The following is a 24,123-nucleotide window of genomic DNA, read 5'->3' as shown; positions in this document are numbered from 1 at the left end:
ATCCAGCCTGTCCTGCTGAGAGAGAAGCTCCTGAAGATGCAGGTAGACTCCTCCACAGCCTCCTGGATCACTGACTACCTGACAGACAGACCACAGTTTGTACGACTGCAGGGATGTGAGTCTGAGCGGGTGGTCAGTAGCACAGGAGCACCTCAGGGGACTGTCCTCTCACCGTTCCTCTTCACCCTGTACACCTCAGACTTTCAGTACAACACTGAGTCCTGCCATCTGCAGAAGTTCTCAGATGACTCTGCAGTGGTTGGGTGTATCAGAGGTGGGGAGGAGACAGAGTACAGAGGTCTGGTGGACAGCTTTGTAAAGTGGTGTGGAAACAACCATCTCACCCTGAATGTAAGCAAGACCAAGGAGATGGTTGTGGACTTCAGGAGGAGGAAAACTGGCTTTGGCACTGTGTCCATTCTGGGTGAGAAGGTGGAGGTGGTGGAGAGGTACAGATACCTGGGAGTTCACCTGGACAACAGACTGGACTGGAAGTTCAACACAGAGGCTGTATACAGGAAGGGACAGAGTAGACTCTACTTCCTGAGGAAGCTCAGGTCCTTTAATGTGTGCAACAAGATGCTGCAGATCTTTTACCAGTCTGTTGTAGCCACTGCAATATTCTTTGCTGTCATCTGCTGGGGCAGCAGCATCAGAGCCAGCGACACTAAGAAACTGAATAAGCTGATCAGGAAAGCTGGCTCTGTGCTGGGGGCTTCCCTGGAACCTTTAGAGCAGGTGGTGGAGAGGAGGATGCTGCACAAACTGCTGAGCATCATGGAGAACAGCTCACATCCTCTCCACAGCCTGCTTATCAAACAGCGGAGCGGTTTTAGCCAGAGACTTCTCCAGCTCCGCTGTGACAAGGAAAGGTTCAGGAAGTCATTTGTGCCAACAGCCATCAGCCTGTACAATGACTCCCTGACAGAGAGTCAGTGTCCACGCTGACGTGTAACTTAGTCACTTTACATTCAAGTCCTACTGTGTGTTTTGTTGGTATTACTGTCTATTATGTGTGTTATTCTTGTACTGTGTCTCGTGTATTGTTGTGTAGATCATGTTACTTAATGTTCAATGTTTTTGTGTGTAATGGCTGCTGCAACACCAAAATTTCCCCTTGGGGATCAATAAAGTATCTATCTATCTATCTATCTATCTATCTATCTATCTATCTATCTATCTATCTATCTATCTATCTATCTATCTATCTATCTATCTATCTATCTATCTATCTATCTATCTATCTATCTATCTATATCCTTAGGCACAGATACACATACTGAGCCTCTGCTTTCCTTAGTTTTTAACAAACCCCCAACCCCTCCTTTAGACACTGCTTGTGTAGTATGTGTGCCAAGACAAGGATTAGTATTTTATATCACTGACATGACATTCTGCTGGATCTCCGTGTGTCTGCAGTTTCTCCTTCTAGCTGTTATATGTTTTCAGTACAACTGCCGTGCTTGTTGGCTTTTTGTCTTAACTGCCTCAACCACATATAAACCGGTTCTGATTACTTAACTAACTTCTGACTGACATACTGTATATACTCCAGTTATCTTTTTTACTGCCATCAGTTCCTTTCCCAGGAAAGATTTAACAAAATTTAGCTAATGTTAACTAGTAACTACATGCTCAAACAGAAAGATTTAGAGTCACTTTAAACCATGAGCTGCCCAACCATTCCAAATATTTAAGTCATCATGTTTACTCTGTTGTTTTACTTTGGTAATCATCATCACACCTCCCTTCCTTCATCTTTTCCCCCATTCTTCTGCTTCGCTCTCTTTTTCCTTCTGCTTATTAGTTAATGAACTGCTGCTACTGAAGGCGAGAAAGAAAAACAGTCTGCCTTCACACATACAGCCGCCTGGTCAGGTTTCAAAATCAGTGGCTGCTGTTGCTGACAGCCTGTTGCCAACAAAAGGCCAGGTTTGGTCAGTAAAACACAGAGTTTTTACTTACTTTAACTTTAGTTTTAAGGACATTATGAATATGTTTACATGCTAAGCTGCTTTCCTTGATTGGTAAGATATCATAGATTAGACCTTTATTGTCATTGAAATTAGAAAACAGAAAGTTAAATATGACAAACTACAGATAAACAGGTAAAAATATACATCAACATGTTGTGCATTAAAACCACATAATAAACAGTTAAAAACACTTAAACATTTTTAAATAATCATGGGTTGTGGCAGGAGAGGGAAAAAAATGTTGTTTGGCTGAGGTTCTGTGAGAACTAGATAGGGATAGTGTTCAGTTCAATTATAACTCTACCAACACTGAACTGCATGCTGTTTTACCAGTCTTTATGAATGGGGCTATTTAATTTTTTACCCTGTTGCATATCCTAAAAAAGGTACAGGGTGAAGAAATACGACAAGGGTATGTTCTACAGTGTATACTAGGCATTATTAATGACCCTGTAGGGCTCCCTACTGCTAAGATGTGTCTAACTCTGTGTACATTTACAATTATTGACAGGTCTCACCATATTGTCTTGTACTACACATGCCGTATGCATGGCATCAGCAAATATCAAAACCTAACTGATACAGTAAGTGGCTTCAGAATTGATCACTCTACAGGCACAGTCCTCCTGATGGGCATTAAGTCCCTTTGGACTTCAAAAACTACATCCCAGACGTCTGTCCTAGTCCTAATCTATCTGTCTGCAGCCTTTGAGATTGTAAATCACCAGATCCTCCTGTCTGCACTTTCTAAATTGGGCATCTGTGGTTTAGCTCTAAGCTAACTCAGATATTACCTATATACTGTAGGTGAACCTTCAAGGTGCCCCTTCCCAAGGGGTGATACAAGACATATTTTTTTCCTGACATTGCTACTTGAATGAAAGAAATGTTATTGAAAAAATTATTGGTTACAACAAAAGATTCTCATATTTCCCTAACCATGTATATACCAAGTAACTGTGGAAAACAAAGATCAAAGAGAGATCAATATACAGATGTGGAGAAAAATATTGGTACTCTTCAATTAAAGAAAGAAAAACTCACATTTCTCGCTCACAATTACTTGAAACTGACACAGGTAATAGTAAATAACAATTTGATGAAAATGAACTCATAAAAATCAGACATTGCTTTTGAGTTGTGGTTTAACAGAAGCATTTTAAAAAACAAACCAATGAAACTAGCCTCTACAAATGTATGGTACCCCTAGAAAAGATTAAGCACAGGGACATGTTAAACTAAAGTGTGTCCTGTAATTAGCATCACAAGTGTCTTCAAACTTGTAATCAGTGAGTCTGCCTGCTAAAAGGGTGAAAAGTACTGACTGTGCTGTTTGGTATCATGGTGTGTACCACACTGAACATGGACCACAGAAAGCTAAGGAGAGAGTTGTCTCAGGAGATAATGGGCAACCATGTTAAAGGTAAAGGCCATATAGCCATCTCCAAACAGCTTGATGTTCCTGTGACTACAGTTATAAATATATTATTCAGAAGTTTTACAGGGCTGTAGCCAACCTCCCTGGATGTGACTGCAAGAGAAGGAGAAATTGATGACATTTTAAGGAGACAGATAATACGGATGGTAACCAAAGAGCCCAGAACAACTTCCAATGATATTTATTCTGTGCAGAGTACAATGACATCTCAAGACTGGAGCAAACATGCTGCCCAGTGTCAGAAAGCTTGGTTTCAGTTGCAGGTCATAGGTTCTCCAACAGGATAAATCACTTACAGGGATTTAAAGGAGAGAGGCTTTCATCTTGGTGGCTGCTACTTGGTGGCTAAAACTAAATACATAGTTCTAGTGCACAGTGACTGAAGTAAGAGTCATAACATACGCTTATACTACTCAAGCCCCTGTTCATAAAACTCCTAATTTTTGAATTATCTTGTTTTTTGAGGTCTGCTAGCTTATTGTATAGCTCATCTGTTAGCCATGGTTTCCTCCTCTTCTTCTTCTCCCTCTGCTTCTCCTGCTCTGACCTGCCCTGTGTGTCTGATGTTTAGTTTCTCCTCTGCCCTTTTGTATTCATAGGATAGTCATAGGATTTGTAATAAATGGAAGTTATTTGCAGCATTGGATGTGAGGCTGACCGAATTGGAGACTCTGCTCCACACTATGGGAAAACAAGCCAGCCAGCTCGGTCCCAGTAGCCGGTGGGTTGCCACCTAGCTTAGCTTCCCGAGCAGCTGGGAAGTCAGGCTGCCTGGGTGACAGTTCGTAGGAAGAAGAACCCCAGAAAATCGCCCAAGGTTCACCACGACCAGGTTCAAGTTTCTAACGGATTTTAGATTAATTAATTAACGTGGAATCGGTATGCAACTTTGCTAAAAGGTTGTCGGACATAGTTTTCTCTGGACCCTTCCTAATCCAGTGACGACATGTTTTGCTGCTCGTTACATAACTGCTGGTGTCCCGCAAACAACGTAGGCTACATAGTCGATTAGAAAACCTTTTGGAGAAAACCTGGGCAGAAGAGACAGCTTCCATCCCACTTTAGGTGGTGCGTCTCTACTATCTAGAAATATGGCCGTTCATTAGACGACCTAAACCCTGACATCTCAGAGTGGAGCCCAGTACGCAGAGATGCGGTCTTACATGCCTCTCTGCAGTTTCCTTACAGCTGTCACCCCCACCCAAACTACCAAAACCCATAGAGACAGTGTCTGCTCCCTGACCACCTAAATTATAGGAGGAATGAGACATAAGAATTTAATAAATATAAAGCTGACTCCTCTCAAAGAACAAAATAAAAAGAAAACCATCAAATGTAGACTGTTAAATATAAGATGTTTTTCTCCTCTGAATCCTTTTTTTTTTTTTGGTGAATTATTTGATAAAGTGACTATCAAATAGACTTATTTATCTACCCAAACCTGTAGCAGGAAGAATATGTCTGTGGAAGAGTAGCAGCAATCTGCTACTCAAGCTTGTTTATGAACCCAGACACAAACATAGTTTTAATTCATGCAATAGCCTCACTCTCTGATCCAAACTAGAAAAAGTCAAAAATCAGTCCTGTTTGCTATTGTGTACCATCCTCCTTTCCCCATTTTTTAACTGAATTCTCAGACTTTCTATCTGATGTAGTTCTTAGTTCAGATAAAGTCATTAAATTGGGTGACTTTAACATCTATGTAGATCTTGATAACTGCCTCAACACTGCATTCAATTCACTATCGGACTTTCTTGGTTTTACTCAAAATGTAATTAAGCCTATTCACTATTTTAGTCACACCCTTGATCCACTAATTTAGATTAATCTTGCCTAGCCTGGAAACACAGTTTAATAATATATATTTTTAAAAAAGCTCTCCGTAAAGCTAGAACCATGTATTTTTCATCATTTATAGAAGCAAATATGAACAACCCAGGTTTCTTTTCAGCACTGTAGCCAGGCTGACAAAGAGTTATAGCTCTGCTGAGCCTAGTGTCCCTTTAACTCTAATTCCTGAATTTTCTTCTACAAATAAAATCATAACTATTAGAGAAAACAATGATCAGATCCTCCCTGCAAATGGCATGGACAAACTTATATGTACAACAGCTCTAGATTACTTAAACTGCTTCTTTCCTGTAGGTCATTCTGAATTAATTTCAGTAATTCTAATTCATCAACATGTCTCTTATACCCCATCCTGGCTAGACTGCTCAAAGATGTTTTACCTTTAAACAGAATGTGCATATTAGATCAGATCAATCTATCTTTACTTACAGACTACGTACCACAGGCTTTTAAGGTTGCTGTAGTCAAACCTCTACTCAATAAACCTACTCTTGACTCAGGGGTTTTAGCAAACTATAAAAAAAGAGACCAATATCCAACCTGCCCTTTATCTCTAAATTTCTTGAAAAGGTAGTTTCAAAGCAATTATGTGACCACCTGCGCAAGAATAACCTGGTTGGCATTGGTAAGGGTCATTAAGGATCTTCTGTTACCATCAGACACTGGACTTCTCTCTACACTCATTTTATTAGAGTATGCTGCATTTGAAACTATACTGTGGATCACAACATTTTATTACACAAAATGGAACTTGTCATTGAGGTTAAAGGAACAGCACTAAGCTGGCTTAAATCATATCTATCAGATAGATTCCAGTTGTTAAAGGTCTTCCATGCACACAAAAGTTAGTTACATGAGTTCCACAGGGTTCTGTGCTTGAACAGATTCTTTTTACTACATACATGCCCCCTTTAGGCAATATTATTGTGAAACGCTGGATTAATTTTCATTGCTATGCAGATGATGCCAGCTATATTTATCTATGAAACCAGAAAAAACTAATCAATTAGTCAAACTTCAAGCATGTTTAAAAGACAAAAATGCCTGGATGTCCTCCAATTTCCTTCTCCTAAATTCAGACTAAACAGAGGTTTTTTTTGTTTGGTCCTAAAAATCTATTAGATATTATATCTAATCACATTCTTACCCTAGATGACTTAGCATTGGCCTCAAGTAAAACTTTGAGGAATCTCTGATCTTTAACCAGGATATCACCTTCACTTCATACATAACAAAATCTCTAGAACTGCCTTTTTCCACCTGAGTTTTGCTAAACTTAGGAGCATTTTGTCTCAAAGTGATTCTGAAAAACTAGTGCATGCATTTGTTACTTCTAGATTATATTATTGGAATTCACTTTTGATAGGACGTCCCAATAACTGATTTAACAGCACAGTTAATCCAAAATGCTACTGCCACAGTTCTGACTGTAATTAGCAAAACAGATCATATTTCTCCTATATTAGCTTCTCTCTATTGGCTCCCTGTAAAATCCAAATTAGAATTTAAAATCATTTTCCTCACATATAAAGCACAATCTCACACACACACACACACACACACACACACACACACACACACACACACACACACACACACACACACACACACACACACATATAGAGTCTGCTGGGGGACTTCTACTGATACACTGAGCTCCTCTCCTCTCCTATGTCATGAATTTTGGGTATTCTCTCTCTAGTAATTGTACTTCCTCCTCTCTGTCTCCCTCTCTCTGTACTTTTCTGCAGGTGTCCTCATCCTATGTATATCTCCAGAGTGCAGTTACTGGCCCTACCGACCTGCCCAATGTTTTTGCTGCTTGTTGTTTTTGTTTGTTGTGGCCTGCTGTTCTTTTCTCTCTCCTCTTTCCACTCACCCCAACCGGTCGAGGCAGATGGCTGCCCACCCTGAGCCTGGGATAGCCCTGACACTCACACTAAGAGAAGCTATACAGTAGCAATTAGCTTTCAAACAAAAACCATGGACATTGTGATGAACTGAAGGGTTATAGGGCTTTCACCACATTTTTCTCCTCACCAGGGCACTGTGGGGCAGCTGCACGAAAAGCAACACAGTGAAAATAACATAATATAATATTCTTTTTTCATTATCATTCATCACCATTTTAATACTAGTCCATTAAATCCCTGATGTTTTGGTGCACAATGCTCATAATGTTACCTGAAGGTGAACTGAAGTGTTACTGCTTCAAGTCTAACAACTGCTGTCAGGTGATGCTGAAGTAGTTCATTGTTGTCATGGTTTCATGTTACAAAAGTTCTTAGACTTGTTGGATACATAATTAAACAAATTGCTTGTCATTCCTCCAATGAAAATTACATTTTACCTCAGAACCTATTCCACACTCAGTTGCAGAATTGTATATCACAATTTCAATCATAAGCAGTAACATGCCTTCCTTTCAATATTCTTTCATTTTAAAACCTTTTATTTATTAAGAAATTGTTTGTTTTGAAGATAGAATTGTAACCATTTTGTGTACAAATTTCTGTTTCTTGATAAAATGCAGATGCTAACCATGAAGCAGCAGCAGAGGCCATTGAGAACATGGCAGATGCAGTCACACATGCTAGGTTTGTGGGAACAGACCCTGCCAGTGATGAAGTTGTTCTTATGAAAATTCTACAGGTATAGTACATGTTACCCAGATTGACTACAGTAAATTGGTCTTGCACTGACCTTTTGGCCATGACAAATGAGGTCCCTGTTGTATCAGTCCGTGTTTAAGTAAATCCAGAAAAGTGCAGTAGCCATTTTTAATATACAGTATGATTATTTTCAAATTTGTCATCTTAGAAAGAAATGAACTAGAGTGATTAGACTTTGGATTTTAATGCACATTGTGTTCTGTTTCAGGTCCTGAGAACTCTGCTGCTGACACCAGTTGGTGCCCATCTGACCAACGAGTCTGTCTGTGAGATCATGCAGTCCTGCTTCAGGATTTGCTTTGAGATGCGCCTAAGTGGTGAGTTATGTACTTAAGACTGTTTAATGAAATCTTGCAGTGGGGAAACATTTTTAACTAATTGGGAAGGCTCTCAAGAATGGGTAAAGTGACTCCCTCTATGATAACGAAATTGTGTTACTTGAATATATTATGAACTTGGAAGTGTGTTGCAGCATCAAACTTAAATTGGATTATACATTAGTCAGGCAAAGAAAGGTTCAAGATAACTGACCAAACACATTCTTTTAGTGCAATGCAATATTCAAACACCTCAAACACCTCCTGTAAAACACTATGACTTCGAACATTGTATAAGTGAATTTGATCTATTACTGTGATCTTTTTTGCGTTTTTGATAACATGTATGTTAGCTACATATATTACATGAAAAAAGTATTATATGATTACTTATATGCTAAAACCTCAAACTGAAACTCTTTTTCAAGTTTGTTAAGTTGTCTCTCTTTCTAGTTATCTTTCATTGTTATTTCTGATATCTCTTGATTTGTTTTGTTTTCATGAAGTTAGTATCTTTTCTGTGTTTACAGAGCTCCTCAGGAAATCAGCAGAACACACATTGGTTGACATGGTGCAGCTGCTGTTCTCCAGGTAAATAAAACAGCCATTGGTGGAGGAAAATGTTTGTAGTGTTGTGATTTGTGTTCATAGTGTAAATTCAAAGTTATTATGACATTATATTATTATATTATTATTATAATGCTTTTTAGGGACTGTCTTGCTTGGTGAACTGAAAAAACGCGAACCACTGCTTTAAAGTGTTTTTCTTTCGCTTATTGCGAAAAGCTGGAAAATAAAGAAATCCTGTGATGTCTCAGCACAGATTAAGTGAAGGCTGGACTGCTGCTCTATCTCCTCTGAATTTTTGATTCTGCATACATCTTCTTCTCAAGCCTGATTATTCAATTTCAAGCTCATGAATTTCATTATGCACTGTACACAGGGTCAATGAGCCACTCATTTACTCATGCCATAACATGATTTCCCCTTTGGCATTTAGTATATAAATGTCACCCCCACCCTCCCACCTCACTCTACCTCTACTCACCCAAAACCTAACACACATGCACGCACACACCCACACATAGGCAACTTGTCTACCCCTAACCCTTACACTAACGTAACCTATAACTAATTGAAACCTTAACCCTAACACCAAGTCTTAACCCTGAAACAGTGCTTTAAATGCATGTGATAAGTAGATGACTGGTCAAATGTCCTCAAACAAACCATTCCCACAGACCACCTTGTCCAGATACATCAGATTGTCAGTCACTTTCAGTCACAGATAAAGGGACGAGCCAATTGAACTGGGCACTGTATGACCTGCATATAGATGAAGCTCGTCTCTGCTTCAGCAGCACAACCCCCAGTCTCATAAATACTAAAAAGCATATGTACACATAGCCACCCACCCACACACAAACACACACACACACACACACACACACACACACACACACACACACACACACACACACACACACACACACACAGACACAGACACACACAGAAAATTATCATTGCCATTGTCATGCCAGACAAGAGCAATCAGGAAAATTGGTTACAAATTAACTTGTCTGCTCATCAGAATGTGAGGGAGCACACCTGGAGAACAAATAGAGCTCAAGATAAAATTAGGGTATAATTCATTGCCTCTGTGAAGGTGTGTAGTTCTCCATCAGGATTATTTGACGCAAGATTTGTTGGAAAGTGATGGGTTATCATCCTTCTAGTAAAGTCTATTGATGTTTTTTGCCAAGTCTGTCACCATTCTCTGATGCTCCTTCCAAGCATTCTTGGCCTGTTTTTATTTATTGGCAAGTGTCTTGTTTAGCACCTTGTTATCATGCCCTCTCTCTGGATTATACTGTCAAAGAACATAAATAGAAAAGTATTGCAGTCGTAAAGAGAGGCATTCACAGGAAATATAAATGTAGTGATAGTGCTAACACACATAGCTTTGCCCCACATCTCATTTTGCTCATGTTCAACCACCAGCCCCCACTCATCCACAGACTTTAGATAATAAAGATATGAGTGGGTCTGGGCTACTGCCCCCCTACACTTCCCATCAGAGAATAATGAGCAGCAGCTCTCTCTTCAGCTCCTCAGAAAGAGGCTTAGATTGCCTGCTGAAAGTATTAGGCCTGTTAATCTGTTGAACCCACAGATCATCTAATATTCGTGCTTGCAAGACAACACTATTAACTGATGTTGGTGGTGGTGTTTGGGGAGTGTGGTGGGGGGGCAGAGCTTATTTGTGATTCAGGTTGGCATAGTTAAGATACCACCATGATTTTGCCTCTTAAGCAGCACCTTTCCTTTTGTACTAATTGTTTTATCTGTTTTGTACTTTAACAACAATTCAGGACTATATTATACTTTCATGGTTTAAAACAAAGTTTATAAATGGTCAAAATCAATGCAGAAGAGGCTATGACTGATTACCTAATAGGTAATCAGTCACTTGTCACTTAACACTACTACTAATAACACTACTATTGAACTGTAAAACAGTTTTAACAGCATGAGTAATACTACCCATGACATGGTGTTACTTGTTATATTTTGTAAACTTTCCAGTCTTATTTTGCCTCTGTCCTTACTTGTTCTGTGCTGTTATGTTGCATCTTTTAGGTCCTACTTATACAATGAAATAGAGAAGATTTCAAACAAGGTTTAAAAAGCAGTATGTTAATTTAAAAATATTATAACACAATCATTGTTCAGTACATCTTTGTTCACACTGTGGTGAAAGATGAGTAAAAATACATTTCTTATTTTCTGTACACAAACTCTATCATGTTACCTATCTAAAAGCACTAAAGGTTGTTATCTTTATTATTTGCATCAATACATTTGGAAGTACAAATCCTCTCTAAATCCATGCATTTTTCTCATCTTTTGCTCAGGTCCATTATTGCAAACCCACAACCAATGTTAACTTTAGTTAAAGACATACACTAATTAGCTACAATATTCACACTATGACTTTTTTAATCTTGGGGTGGACCAGTGTCAGCATAGACACTCAGGTCTGCGGCTAAAACAGTTTTAATTACAACAAAAGATCAAACCTCCATGTCATGTTACTATTTTGGCTGATCAGTGTAACCACTCAGTATAAAACTCACCCAAGCGGCAGGCTGTTTGATAGGACTCTACAGAATAACTTGTCTGATTATACTGTCTCTGTCAGTTGTGCAAAACACTTCCATGTCCAGTCAGCTTCAGTTGCTAAGTGGCACAAAAATATCAAGTTTTTGACTAATCATCTGTCCACATATCCACCTGCTGTCAGTCAGCTGGGTATTCAGTTATGGAATGGAAGGATAATTGTCTATTGTTGTCCTTAGAAAGGAAGGCTACTCAATGTGAGAAATTGCAAGGAAATTAAAAAATTATTTTCATGCTGTTAGCTACTCCCTTCAGAGAGCAACACAAACTGCCTCTAATAGGGACAGAAAAAAGAGTGGGAGGCTCTGTTGCACAACTGTGCAAGAAGAGAAATATCTAAGAATGTGTAGTTTAAGACAAAGACACCTCATATGTCCTCAAATGGCAGCTGCAATAACTAGTACCCGTCAAGCACTGGTGTCAGCATCAACAGTGAAGAGGAGACTTTAAGATGCTAGACTTCATGGCAAAATTTCCAAGAAAAAGCTGTATCTCAGACTGGCCAAGAAAAGCAAAAGACTGAGAAAAGAGCACAGACATTGGACACTGCAATACTGGAAGAAGGTGTTGTCTACAGATGATTCCAAGTTTGAGGCATTCGAATCAAACAGAACATTTGTGAGACACAGAACAAATAAAAAGATGCTAGAACAGTGCTTAATATTTTTAGTTAAGCATGGTGGAGGCAGCAGGATGGTCTGAATGCAATTTAGAAGTAGAAAAATAAGAGATTTGTACAGAGTGGAAGGGACCTGGATGAAGTAAAGCTATCAAAAATGACAGAATGCTGAAGGTCTGCCAGGCTGTAATTACTGCAAGAGGTTAACTAATCTAAATTGAAAATTCCTGTCAAAATGAACACTGGATGAAGTCATGTTGTAAATACTGCTGAGAATCTCTCAGGATAAATAACAATTGTTGTTGGTCTTAAAAATATGCAATCAAAAGTCACTCCCCCTCACCCCTAAATCCAATCTCAAATTTTCAACAAAAGCTCTTTAAAGTCTATTGTGGCTCAGATTTTAACGAGATTGGACTCTGACGCAAAGTGAAAGAGGCCGGACCTTTTTTAAATGCTTAAACACCAAGAATAAGTTCAAGCTACAGAAAAACGGCATCTCAGTTTGTTTTATATGAACTAAATTGTTGCACACAGATGTCCCTTTATTGCTTAAGAGGACAAATATATAGAGACTCCAATCCAAAAGTATTAGAAAAATACCAGGCCAGTTCCATTATTTTTGCTGTACACTGAAAACATTTAGGCTGACAATTTAAATATGAATATGACACAAAACATTTTAGCTTTTATTTGCAGGGGTTTGTCTGAACTTGAACAACTTAGAAGATACCATCTTTTGTTTGAACCCACCCATTTTTTATGTGAGTATGTAAGTGTTGGGAGATGCAGACTTAAAGTGAAAAAGACTTTAATATTTATTTGCAAATCATTTGCTTGCAATAATTGCATCACCTTTGCCATTCACATCACCTTTGCATTCTTCGTTTGTGATGCTTTTCACTGCACCCTCTCTGTTGTTTGTTTTGGGGGTTATCCCCATTCAGTCTCCTATTTAGCAGCATATAAAATTAGTTTGAATAGGAATTTTAGCAAAAGAACAGGACATTCTGACATTGTCAGAGTTAGAAATAATGATTTTAGTGAAAATGATGAAGGTGATGGTGTTCTTTTAAGTTAGCCTTAATCAAAAAAGCATAACAAAATAAACACCTAGCAGCAATTATGGCCTGACAGCCTATAGGCATTCTAGCTCTCAATTCCTAATCATCATAATCTGATGAGATTACACATCATGATTCCTGGAGCATTTACCACAAGGTGGATTGGCTTGATGACAAATGTTCTTCTAAAGAAAACCCTAAACACTGTCCACAACACCTTCTTCCAGTCTTCCATTGTCCAATGTCTGTGCTCTTTTGCCCATCTCAGTCTTTTGTTTTTATTGGCAAGTCTGAGATACAGCTTTTTCTTGAAGTCCAGCATCCTGAAGTCCCCTTTTCACTGTTGATGCTGACACAGGTGTTTGCTCGGTACTTTTTAGGGCACAGCCAGTTGAGGACTTGTTAGGTGTCTTTGTCCTAAACTGCACTCTCTAAGATATTTGTCTTTGTGCATCAGGGCCTCCCACTCCCTTTTCTGCCCTTGTTAGGGCCAGTTTGTGCTGAAGGGAGTAGTTAACAGTATAAGAAATTTTGAGTTTCTTTACATTTTTTTGCAGTGAGTAGCCATCCTTTCTAAGGACAACAATAGATTGACAGGTGTCTAATGAAAGGCTATTGGCTATTTTGAACCTATAAACAAACAATTAACCAAGATCAATTAACCTAAAGAATGCAACACAATTCTCTGCTGTGCAACACAATTGCAAAAGGGTTTCTCATAATCAATTAGCCTTATAAAATGATTAACTTAAATTAGCAGCCATACCTGGAGATTGATGCATAGGACTGACAATTGCTAATAATAAGCCTCTATGCAAAAATGTACATAATTCTTTCAAAATCATCTGATTAATTTTAGATGCTTGATTGGATGCATAGATTTAGATGCTTGTAAAATTCATACAATTGTTTGAGAATTGCATGAAAATGTGTTTTTCTTTGAAAAATTAAAAAAATAAATAATAATTCAAAGTCATCTCAATCTTTTGACCGGTAGTGTATGATTTCAGCAACATAACAAAGCAAGCAATTTATTTACACTTTTTCAGCTTATCAGTTTCTTGTACCATATAAGGTGACGCATGGACAGTCTTAAGCGTACATACCTGTAAATTTTAAAATGTTGTCTTACAAAGAATGTCTCAATTGAAATGTATGTTTTTCCTTTGCAGACTACCACAGTTTAAAGAGGAGGCCAAGAGTTATGTGGGTGCCAACATAAAGAAGGTAAGAGGACTGTTAAATGCATTTTTGACCTGCTTACCTATAGTGTGCTCTTCTTCACCATTTTTCCTTTTTTTTTTTTTTTTTTGGTTCTCATTGCCATTGTACTGTGTTTAAGTTTTGTTTCTGAATGTTCTGTTGGTGGGTGTGTAATGCAGTTTATTTACTTAACTGAATGAGATATGTGAACATGTTCCACCAAATATCAAGATTGGATGCATTATTTCTGCCTACTGCCATCAGTGGTACTCTATTACATTACAACATGTTTGGCAAAATAATCATGATTCATTAAGCAGTTAAGTGCCCATAGTCTGGTCAAAGTCAATTCCCTCTGATCTAATTTCTGCCCTTTCAGTTTAGTTTTGCTAACTTTAAGGTTTTGATGAAGCATTTGAATTGCTCATCTTTCTGTATGCTGTCTGTCTGAACGTTTTCCTTCCCACAGACCTCATCCTTGGGTGGATTCCTATGCCCTTAGTTTGTTTTTCCTTAAACCCTGATCCCCACTTAACCTGGAACCTTTTCCAGTCCTCCATATTGAATAATGTTCCAGAGCCTCTTAATTTCATTCTGAGGAGCGAGTATCGAGGAGTAGAGATATTCGAGTAGAGATAAGTGAGTGTAAAACTGCTAAGAGTGGGGAGGAGGACTTTTAAGATGCTTAAGAGTTTCTTAAGCAGAGGACAAAATGGTGCAATGCCAGGGATAGTGAAGAATGATTATCCAAACACTGAAAGACAGTGTAGGGATTTTTGTGGTTGATCAGATCAGTTGAGAGATTATCTCATACCACCTACTCAACACAAAAAAGAGAAACCAGATACAAAAATAAGATAACAATGAAACACTGACTTATATCTGTTACAGCTTTCCTACTCAACACAAGCAAGGGAAATTCAGCTATGCCACCATGTACCAATCAGAGCATTATAGATTCAAAGGGAGCCCAGCCTCAGGGCAGGAGAAAAATGAGAAAGTCTCCGATACAGTTCTACTACAGCCAGGTAATAGCCAATTGGTAGCATTTTATTTCCAGAAGAGTAGAAGCTCATTGCTGTGGCTGGCAGATTATTTACGATTATTAGGGTCTATAGCACCTTACAGTAAGTTATCACCTCAGAAAAAGGAATTACTTGTTGGTTATTCGCATTGCTGGTGTTTGTGTAATCAGAGGTCTTCAGCACAACACTCCTCCATACAGCTTCATCAGAGCCCAGCAACAGCAAACTACTGTATATATGACACACATAACAAGTAAGCTGACCTCTTAATGGCTTAAATTGAATAAAATGTAACCCATAGTAACCCAGACCCATTTCTACTGCAAGGAAAATTGTGTGGAATATGAAATTAACCATATGGACCATGTGGAACAAATTTCTTAAAGTGATACCCAATCAAGAGGAGTATACTACACCCTAATTACACCTTGGTAAAATCACATACTCCACTTGACAAAGCTAAAGTGTCCAACAAAAGGCATCCAGTACCATGCTACACTACAGGACAGGATACAGTTTAAATAAAAATAGTACTAATTAAATAAAAATTTAAACAAAAAAAAGGGGGTTGGTAAAACCTGTGTCACCATGGGTTCTTATGGGTTTTGGAGTGGTCTAGTCTGAACCTGCATTATCTATAAAGGTGTAGGATTAGGTATAGGATATTTTGGATGTTTTAGTTTCAGACTTATCATTTTAAAAAGTTTGCTCTGTTTGCTTTTGTTTTGACAGAAAAGTCAACAAGGGGTACTTAAAAATATCGCTTAATATCAAAAGCTGAAAACTCAGTATACTAGTTAACCCTTTACTACACCTTACTACTTTACTACATTGTAATTTTGAGATGAGAATATATTTATATATATATATATATTCCAGCCCATCATAATCAAGTATGGACTAGAAGTCTGGGAGTTTTGGGTTAAATCATTATAACAAGAAGGTCAGTACAGTACCTTGATGACTGAGAAACTTCACCATCCACTCATGTCTTCTCTTTTATAAATCCTAAACATAGAGTTTAAAAACTGTTCTGATAAAGCTTCAAAGTCACCATCCCTATATAGACGTGTGGAACTGTTATTTATAAATGTTGTTCAAAACAGCCTAGGCCTTTGTTATATCGTAGCTTCACTCTGTTGCTAGCAGTATGGGTTGATATATCAAAAATCAACCTCTATTAAAATTACGAGTGAGGGAATATTGAATTACTCATAACCTGACTATCTTGACCAACTGATCTCAATCAGGTCCTCAATCTACTTGCTGAAGATCAGAATAAAGACAGAGAAACCCCTACAACAAGCAAGCGCTAAGGGTAGTTAGAGCGAAGATCCGGGAAACCATCACATGGGAAGACAGAAGTGTCTTATGATGCCTATGGGTTAAAGACTTAAGGCAGTCATTCACTTCAACTTATTCTTCACAGAATTTTAAAGAGGCCATATTATGCTAAATCCATTATTTGCTCATTTTTGTACACATGCATGACTCTGGTGTATGCAGACACACACCAAGTAAGATAGATATGCGCTTACTCCTTTTTTAACATTTACCTGTTTCGTGAAAACAGTCCACCAATGGTTCATTCAGAATTCACGATCAAACATAGTCCCTCCTCAGGCTGGGCCCTAACACCGCTCCTGACAACCTCAGCTGAAAACATACAACCTGCTATTGTTTTTCGTTGTTACAGAACACTCACTCTGAAAACAGTGCAGGGAGAGAGGGAAAGGATGATGCAGGCAGATACAGCATATACAAAGTGCGTACTATCTGACTGCATAAAAGAAGTCCAAGGTGGAAAGTGACTTATTTATATTGCTACAAGGCACTTTTGTGTTAGTTTCATTTTTTGGACTGTATGTGGACTTACAAATTAGGTAGCATCACTCCGTAGTGATCTCTATATAAAAATTTCTCACTAATTTACTCTCCCTGACAAGTTGCTCTCACTTTGCACACTGGGCTTGTGACATTTGGCATGCCAGGGCACATAAATTTGTCACTAGATTGTGATCTATAACTGAAATATACTTGTATTATTATGTAAAAATGTATACTGGTACTATCATAGACAATATAATATGGCACAGCCCTAATTACAAGATACGTATAGTTATTTTATTGTTTTTGTAAACCTGTTCAAATTAAAGCTGGGACTTGGCACTTTGAAGTCGTATCCACTGTTCACTTGCACTGTGGATTGTATGTTTTGGTTTTATAAGAGAAGACTGCTAACAACAATACAATATTTCTTCTCAGATTTTTTGAGTAGGAATTTTACAGCACACCCCCACATGCTGTACATTAGAATGTGGTAATTAGGAATAGGTTGAAATTGAGCTTTGATAGCTTTTCTGCTATTCTTTCTACTATGGTTCATACTAATGAAAACAAGCTACATGCAGTATGAAAATCTGCTAACTTAAAATTTCTCCATGTGCCGTGCTGCAGTTAGTATGTATGTGGAGTATTTCTAAGAGACTTAAAAACTGAGCTGGAAACAGTGGTCCAAGGAGTTGTTTTTGCATGCTCTGTCTGCCTGTCCACTCTCACTGCCTGTTCATGAGCTGGCTTCTCATTTTCTAGTGGTTAGAGTCTACTCTGGCTGTGTCTTTTACTCTACACCTTGTGCCGTGTTTGGATCCCCCTACCCTCGAGCATAAACCTACATGCTCAAGTGTTATATGTTTTAGTCCCACTGCTGACATCTTTTCCTTCACTAATCACGGGCCCCTGCCCATTCCCCTTCTTTTCTGAGGCTTACAATATCTTGTGGAAAAACAAACGTGTGCAGGTAAGGAAGATGACATTAAGTATTTAGAGTGGGGAACCTCTCCCTGTAACCTTTCCCCTGCCCATGTTAAAACCTCACTAACCTCCCACTTCTTTAGTCTGTAAATTAGGCTTCTAGGCTCTGTTTTTTAACATTTGAGCCACTAACGTGGGTTATTCTTGCTTGTCTTTATCATAATTCCATATGACATGCCTGTGCTTGTGAACTCGCAAGTCATATTTGCAGTATTACTGAATTTAGTTTTTGTTTATTGAATGTAGTTTTTGTATTCTGTTGTGTTTGATTTTAAGCCCTTATACATATGTCTCAGCTGCTCTATCATCATGCTGCCATTATGTTTTCTCTTCTGTTGCAGGCTAGAGCATGTCTTAGTAGTTTGTTTTTTGTAATAAAGGTTAGCTAAAGTCACAAAACAGATTTACTGAATTTACAGATTTACACAGTTACTGAAACACATATTTGATTAAACAACCACGCAAATTGAACCTTTATTAAAGTATGACAAAACATTAAAGCAAATTAAACATGTGGAAGTGAGTCTTATTGGGTGTACAGTATTTTTGTGCATGTGCATACTGTGCTGTTTTTTGTGCATTGACTTATGTAATTTGTTGGAAAATTCACAGATTAAGCTGTGTTTGTTCCTCAGTAGGCCATGATCAAATAGGATGTGCTGTTTTAAACCGTTTTTTCCAAAGTGAGATAAATAATGCTCGGGATTAGGGTAACCAAGGGGATTTCTTTTCATGTTGCTATTTTTATTTTCATCTCTTATTTTGTTTGATTAAAAATGTATAAGTTGATTATGAGAAGGGTATGCCAATGTTCATCATCCATAGTTATTTTGAGTAACACTGATAGGTATGATAAATAACTTTCCAAGAAGTTATACTGGATGTCACAAGCATTGCATTATGTGTCACATTCTCAGCTAGCCAGCTAGTGATGGCATGAGACTCAAATTCTATCCATTCTCCTCTGACTTCTTAGTTTCATTTTGCCTTTTTCTTTTTGCATCATTTAAGCTTACAGTTTGTTTCTGCTTACACTCCTTCAAAGATAATTTTTTTTGGAGAAATAAGGCATCCAATCTGATCATGGCCTTAATTAGTAATGATAGGACAGCACAGCACTGTGTATTTGGAGAGGCATGTCTCAGTGATTCATTCCTTTTTCTTTAGTTGAAGATGCGTGCCGGTGGAATGGGTGAGTCATCTAAATGGAAGAAGCAGAAACGCTCGCCAAAGCCACCTCACCACATGGTCCGAAGTACCTCCTGTCAGATGGATTCAACACAGTCCACCACCCTCAGCAACAACAACCTTTCAGGTAAGACACACACCTTTATAAAAACACACTCATCAGTGACACTTCCGCAGCTGAAGGAGAAGTCCCATAAAGTTCTGAAGTTGTCCATTGTCTTTTTACACAATGGCAACAAGGCATTTTTCTCAAGAAATTGTAGACATCTTTTCCAGCCTGTTTTCTAAATACTTTTCTTAAGGACTCTGGTGGACCTTATATCTTGCTGGGTTTTTTTTAAATAATAATAATAATTATATAATAATAACATACTTTATATCATCAGTTATATCATGAATTATTAGATTTTTGTCCATGTATGTGATTTTTAAAACCCTTCCTGTCAACAATTCTATGACCACATATATTTCCCATTAGGTGGCGTTCCGTTTATTGATCAAGGCTTGTCCACCTCTAGCATACCAGCCTCAGACAGTGTTGGCTCATGTATTCCCAGTCCTACAACCACAGACAGTGGCCTGGACTCCTGTTCCAAAGCCACATCCAGGGAAGACCTTTCTGACCTGGAACAGTGTAGCTCATCTGCCACCTCACTCCCTGGGACTGGACCTGGCTCTCCAGATGCCCAGGTAGACCTATCTGGATTATTAATGTGTTCTTGCACTAACAAATGTATACTTTTTGACCAATATTTTTTGGTTTGTCCAAATTTTGTGTGTAGTTTGAGGGCAGACAGGTTGGACAAGTTCAGTCAGCCTCAGTGGAGTCCATCCCTGAGGTTCTGGAGGACAAAGACTCCATTATAGAGCAGTCAGACAGCACCTCTGTCCATGACATGGATTACGTCAACCCTCGAGGAGTCCGTTTCACACAGTCGACACAAAGAGATGGTAGGATGCTGAAGACCTCTGATTTCTCTTGTCCTTCTTTACACATTTTACTGTGTGATGGAAAACAGACAAAGAAATTGTAGTTCTTCCTTAATTGTCTTTTTCTTGCCTCCCTTATAGGAGCATCCCTCATCCCTTATGGCCTGCCATGTCTAAGGGAGCTTTTTCGCTTTCTGATTTCCCTGACCAACCCACATGACCGCCACAACACAGATGCCATGATGCACATGGGCCTGCAGCTGCTAACTGTGGCACTTGAGTCAGCACACATTGCTAACTACCAGTCTTTGCTAGGCCTGGTCAAAGATGAGCTCTGTAGACATCTTTTCCAGGTGAAGTAGAAATGAATGCCTGTAGTAGTTTATGTTGGCACTTGGCAGTGGATAGATATTTTCTCATAATTTGCTTTTTTACCATTGCATTATATATGTATGTTGGGTACTTTGAAACTCAAATAATTACTAGATTATTTACTGTATTTTGTGCTACTGAAACCCCTAGTTTTTCTTGTCCAGGAGGACCAACAATATCTCCCAGACTGTGCAGTATATTAGCTTGCTTGTTGACAAATCTATGAACTGAAACTGAACGGGGTTCATTGTGTAATTTTATATCACAGCACAGTGTCAATATTTTTACCTTCTGTTTTTTATTCCAAGTCAAATACAAGAAAGAAAAAAACACTTACTTAGTTCTATTTCTGTTATAGTTACTGAATGCTGACCGTATGAACCTGTATGCGTCATCCATACGAGTTTGTTTCTTGCTTTTTGAAAGCATGAGAGTGCATCTGAAGTTTCAGCTTGAGGTGAGTTTTTATTTAGTTTTTATTTTTCTATAAAATGATCAGGTTATTTGTTGACTGTCTAGAGTTACTTACTATGCAATTATCCTGAACTGGCAGATGTACCTAAAGAAACTGATGGACATTATCACATCAGAGAACATGAAGATGCCTTATGAGATGAAGGAGATTGCTCTAGAGGCTCTGGTGCAGCTGTGGAGGATCCCTAGCTTTGTCACCGAGCTGTACATAAATTATGACTGTGACTTCTATTGCTCCAATCTGTTTGAAGATCTCACCAAACTGCTGTCCAAGGTAACATCCTTAGCATATTGCTGATGACATTTTTTGAAAAGGTGTTATTGAGGTATTATCTGGCTCTGATCTGCCATTTTTACCTAAGAAACAAAGTAAGAAAACTTATCTTGAAAAATAGACAGCTGGGATCAGTTTAATGAACAAGTAGTTGAAAAACAAACAAGCCTGATAATGTATTGTTATGTAAAGTTGTAACACTATTTCTATTGCCAGCCACAGTACTTAGCTGACATATATTGACATATGATAGCAAAGTCAAATGTAAAACTTTTTAGACTTATATATAAACATATATATATATATATATATATATATATATATATATATATATATATATATATATATATATATATATATATATATATATATATATATATATATATATATATATAAATGGTCTGCAACTTGTACTCAAAGCACTTTACACTGTGTCTCATTCACCCATTTACACACACCCCAATGGCAGAGCTGTTCTGCAGCTGATCTGACTCACCGGGGGCAACTTGGGGTTTAGCATCTTGCCCAAGGACACTTTGGCATGTGACATGAGAGCCGGGCATTGAACCACCAATCTTATGATTGACAGACAACTGCTCTACCTATTGAGCCACAGCCAGACGGATAGATAGATAGATGGAAAGATGGATAGATGGATAGATAGATGGATGGATAGATGGATGGATGGATATACATATATTTATTTATTTATTGTAATATGTTAATTAGTTTCAGCTGCTTTGGTGTTAAGGAAAATAACAACAGGTGAGAGAGGGGCAACAATGAGACAACCCCCAATACAGGAATGGTTTTACAGGTGGAGGCCACATTTTTTCCCTCCGCATCTTTTCTGACAGTTTTTTCACAAGTTTTGCATTTGGCTATAGTCAGTGTTACTACTTGTAGCATGAGGTGATACCTGGACACTACAGAGGTTGAACAGGCAGTCCAAGTCCTCCAGGATAACACATCAATTTGTGACATTGCCAGAAGGTTTGCTATGTCTTCCAGCAGTCCCATGAGCACAGAGAAGATTCTAAGAGACAGACAGTTACTCTGGGAAACCTGGACAGATCCGTGGAAGGTCCTTAACTCAGCAGGACCGGCATCTGCGATTTTGTGCCAGGAAGATCAGGAATAGCACTGTCAGAGCCCTTCAAGATGACCTCTAGCAGGCCACTGGTGTGAATGTCTCTGAACAAATGATCAGAAAAAGACTTCATGAGGGTGGCCTGAGGGCTTGACTGTTTAAACCCATTTAAATTTTGTGTTTTGAAAGTCTGTCCCATGACTGTTGGCGAACTCAAGTTGTGATTTAACATGTTTTAACATGTTTTCTTCAACAGTGGCTTTCTTTTTGCCACTATCCCATAAAGCTTTAACTGGTGAAGAACCAAGGCATCAGTTCTTGTATGTACAGTCTCTCCTATCTCCGTTGTTGAAGCTTGTAACTCCCTCAGAGTAGTCATCGGTGTGTTAGTGGCCTCTCTCACTAGTCTCCTTCTTGCACGGTCACTCAGCTTGTGTGGACGGCCTGTTCTAGGCAGATTTAGACATGTGCCATATTCCTCTCATTTTTTGATGATGGATTTCACTGAACTCCGGGGAATGTTCAGTGCCTTGGAGATTTTGTATCCATCCCCTGACTTATGCTTTTCAATGACCTGTTTTCCCAGTTGCTGGGAGTGTTCTTTTGTCTTCATGGTGTAATGGTAGCCAGGTATACTGATTAACCAGTGACTGGACCTTCCAGACACAAGTGTCTTTATACTGCAATCACTTGAGACACATTCACTGCACTTAGGTGATCCTCATTTCACTAACTGTGGGACTACTAGCACCAAATATCTGGACCTCTGTTGGATTAGGTTAGTCATTTTAAAGTGGGTATTATTATTGCAAACACTCATTTCACCTAACATATTTTATTTAATTGATTTGATTGATTTATTGAAACCTGTTTTCACTTTGATATGAATGAGATATTTTTCTGAAATGTTTTTGTCAAAGTCGCCAACTCTTATTGACCATGATTGATTTATAATGATTGATAATATATTTAAAAAAAAAGCTCTGTTGGCTCTGTACACACACACACACACACACACACACACACACACACACACATATATATGTATATATACTATAGAAACCCTGATTTTAAAATAGTCATTTTACTACTACTTCAACTTTGTTTCAACCCGACCATTTAGACAATACCAATGTCACATAGAGGCAAGGTGATGATGAGGTAAATAGTGATGACTGACACATTAATTATTATTATTATTATTATTATTATTATAATTATATAACACCAAAGTCAACCTAGCCTCACGTTCATATTAGCCGCTAAATTACTGTATGTCAAATAAATAAAAATATGTTTTCCCTTTTGCTATAGAATGCATTCCCAGTGTCAGGGCAGCTCCACACCACCCACCTCTTGTCTCTGGAGGCTCTTCTCACAGTGATTGACAGCATTGAAGCACACTGCCAGGCCAAGGTGCTTAACACCACTGCTCAACATGATCAGTCAGAAACACTGCTGGCAGAAGGAGAAGGTTCAACCAGAGACGGACCAGACACTACAAATGGTAAACACGACCCTTGGCATTTGGCTTTATGGACATTTGACATGTGAACTTCTGTAAAGCTGTAAAGCTATTTTTGCTAGAATTTGTCTTGTGTTTGTCATATATGTCATAATTTTCTCTTTCTTCTAA

The 24,123-nt window shown here is 38.4% G+C and overlaps 1 protein-coding gene across 3 annotated transcripts in view; it reads left to right on the top strand.

Annotated features, from left to right (window-relative positions):
• Positions 1-24,123, top strand: part of gbf1 (golgi brefeldin A resistant guanine nucleotide exchange factor 1) — a 90,107-nt gene that overhangs the window by 33,889 nt on the left and 32,095 nt on the right. For all 3 annotated transcript variants that reach the window (XM_026355423.1, XM_026355421.1, XM_026355422.1), the window contains exons 5-15: positions 7,799-7,917; positions 8,146-8,254; positions 8,785-8,845; positions 14,290-14,344; positions 19,327-19,474; positions 19,826-20,037; positions 20,130-20,298; positions 20,419-20,630; positions 21,008-21,106; positions 21,203-21,397; positions 23,802-23,994. In XM_026355423.1, coding sequence (XP_026211208.1) covers positions 7,799-7,917; positions 8,146-8,254; positions 8,785-8,845; positions 14,290-14,344; positions 19,327-19,474; positions 19,826-20,037; positions 20,130-20,298; positions 20,419-20,630; positions 21,008-21,106; positions 21,203-21,397; positions 23,802-23,994 — 1,572 coding nt within the window. The remainder of the gene's footprint in view (positions 1-7,798; positions 7,918-8,145; positions 8,255-8,784; positions 8,846-14,289; positions 14,345-19,326; positions 19,475-19,825; positions 20,038-20,129; positions 20,299-20,418; positions 20,631-21,007; positions 21,107-21,202; positions 21,398-23,801; positions 23,995-24,123) is intronic.

Source organism: Anabas testudineus, chromosome 15 (genome assembly GCF_900324465.2).
Source record: "Anabas testudineus chromosome 15, fAnaTes1.2, whole genome shotgun sequence".
NCBI lineage: Eukaryota > Metazoa > Chordata > Actinopteri > Anabantiformes > Anabantidae > Anabas > Anabas testudineus.
This window is presented reverse-complemented; position numbering and strand designations above follow the sequence as displayed.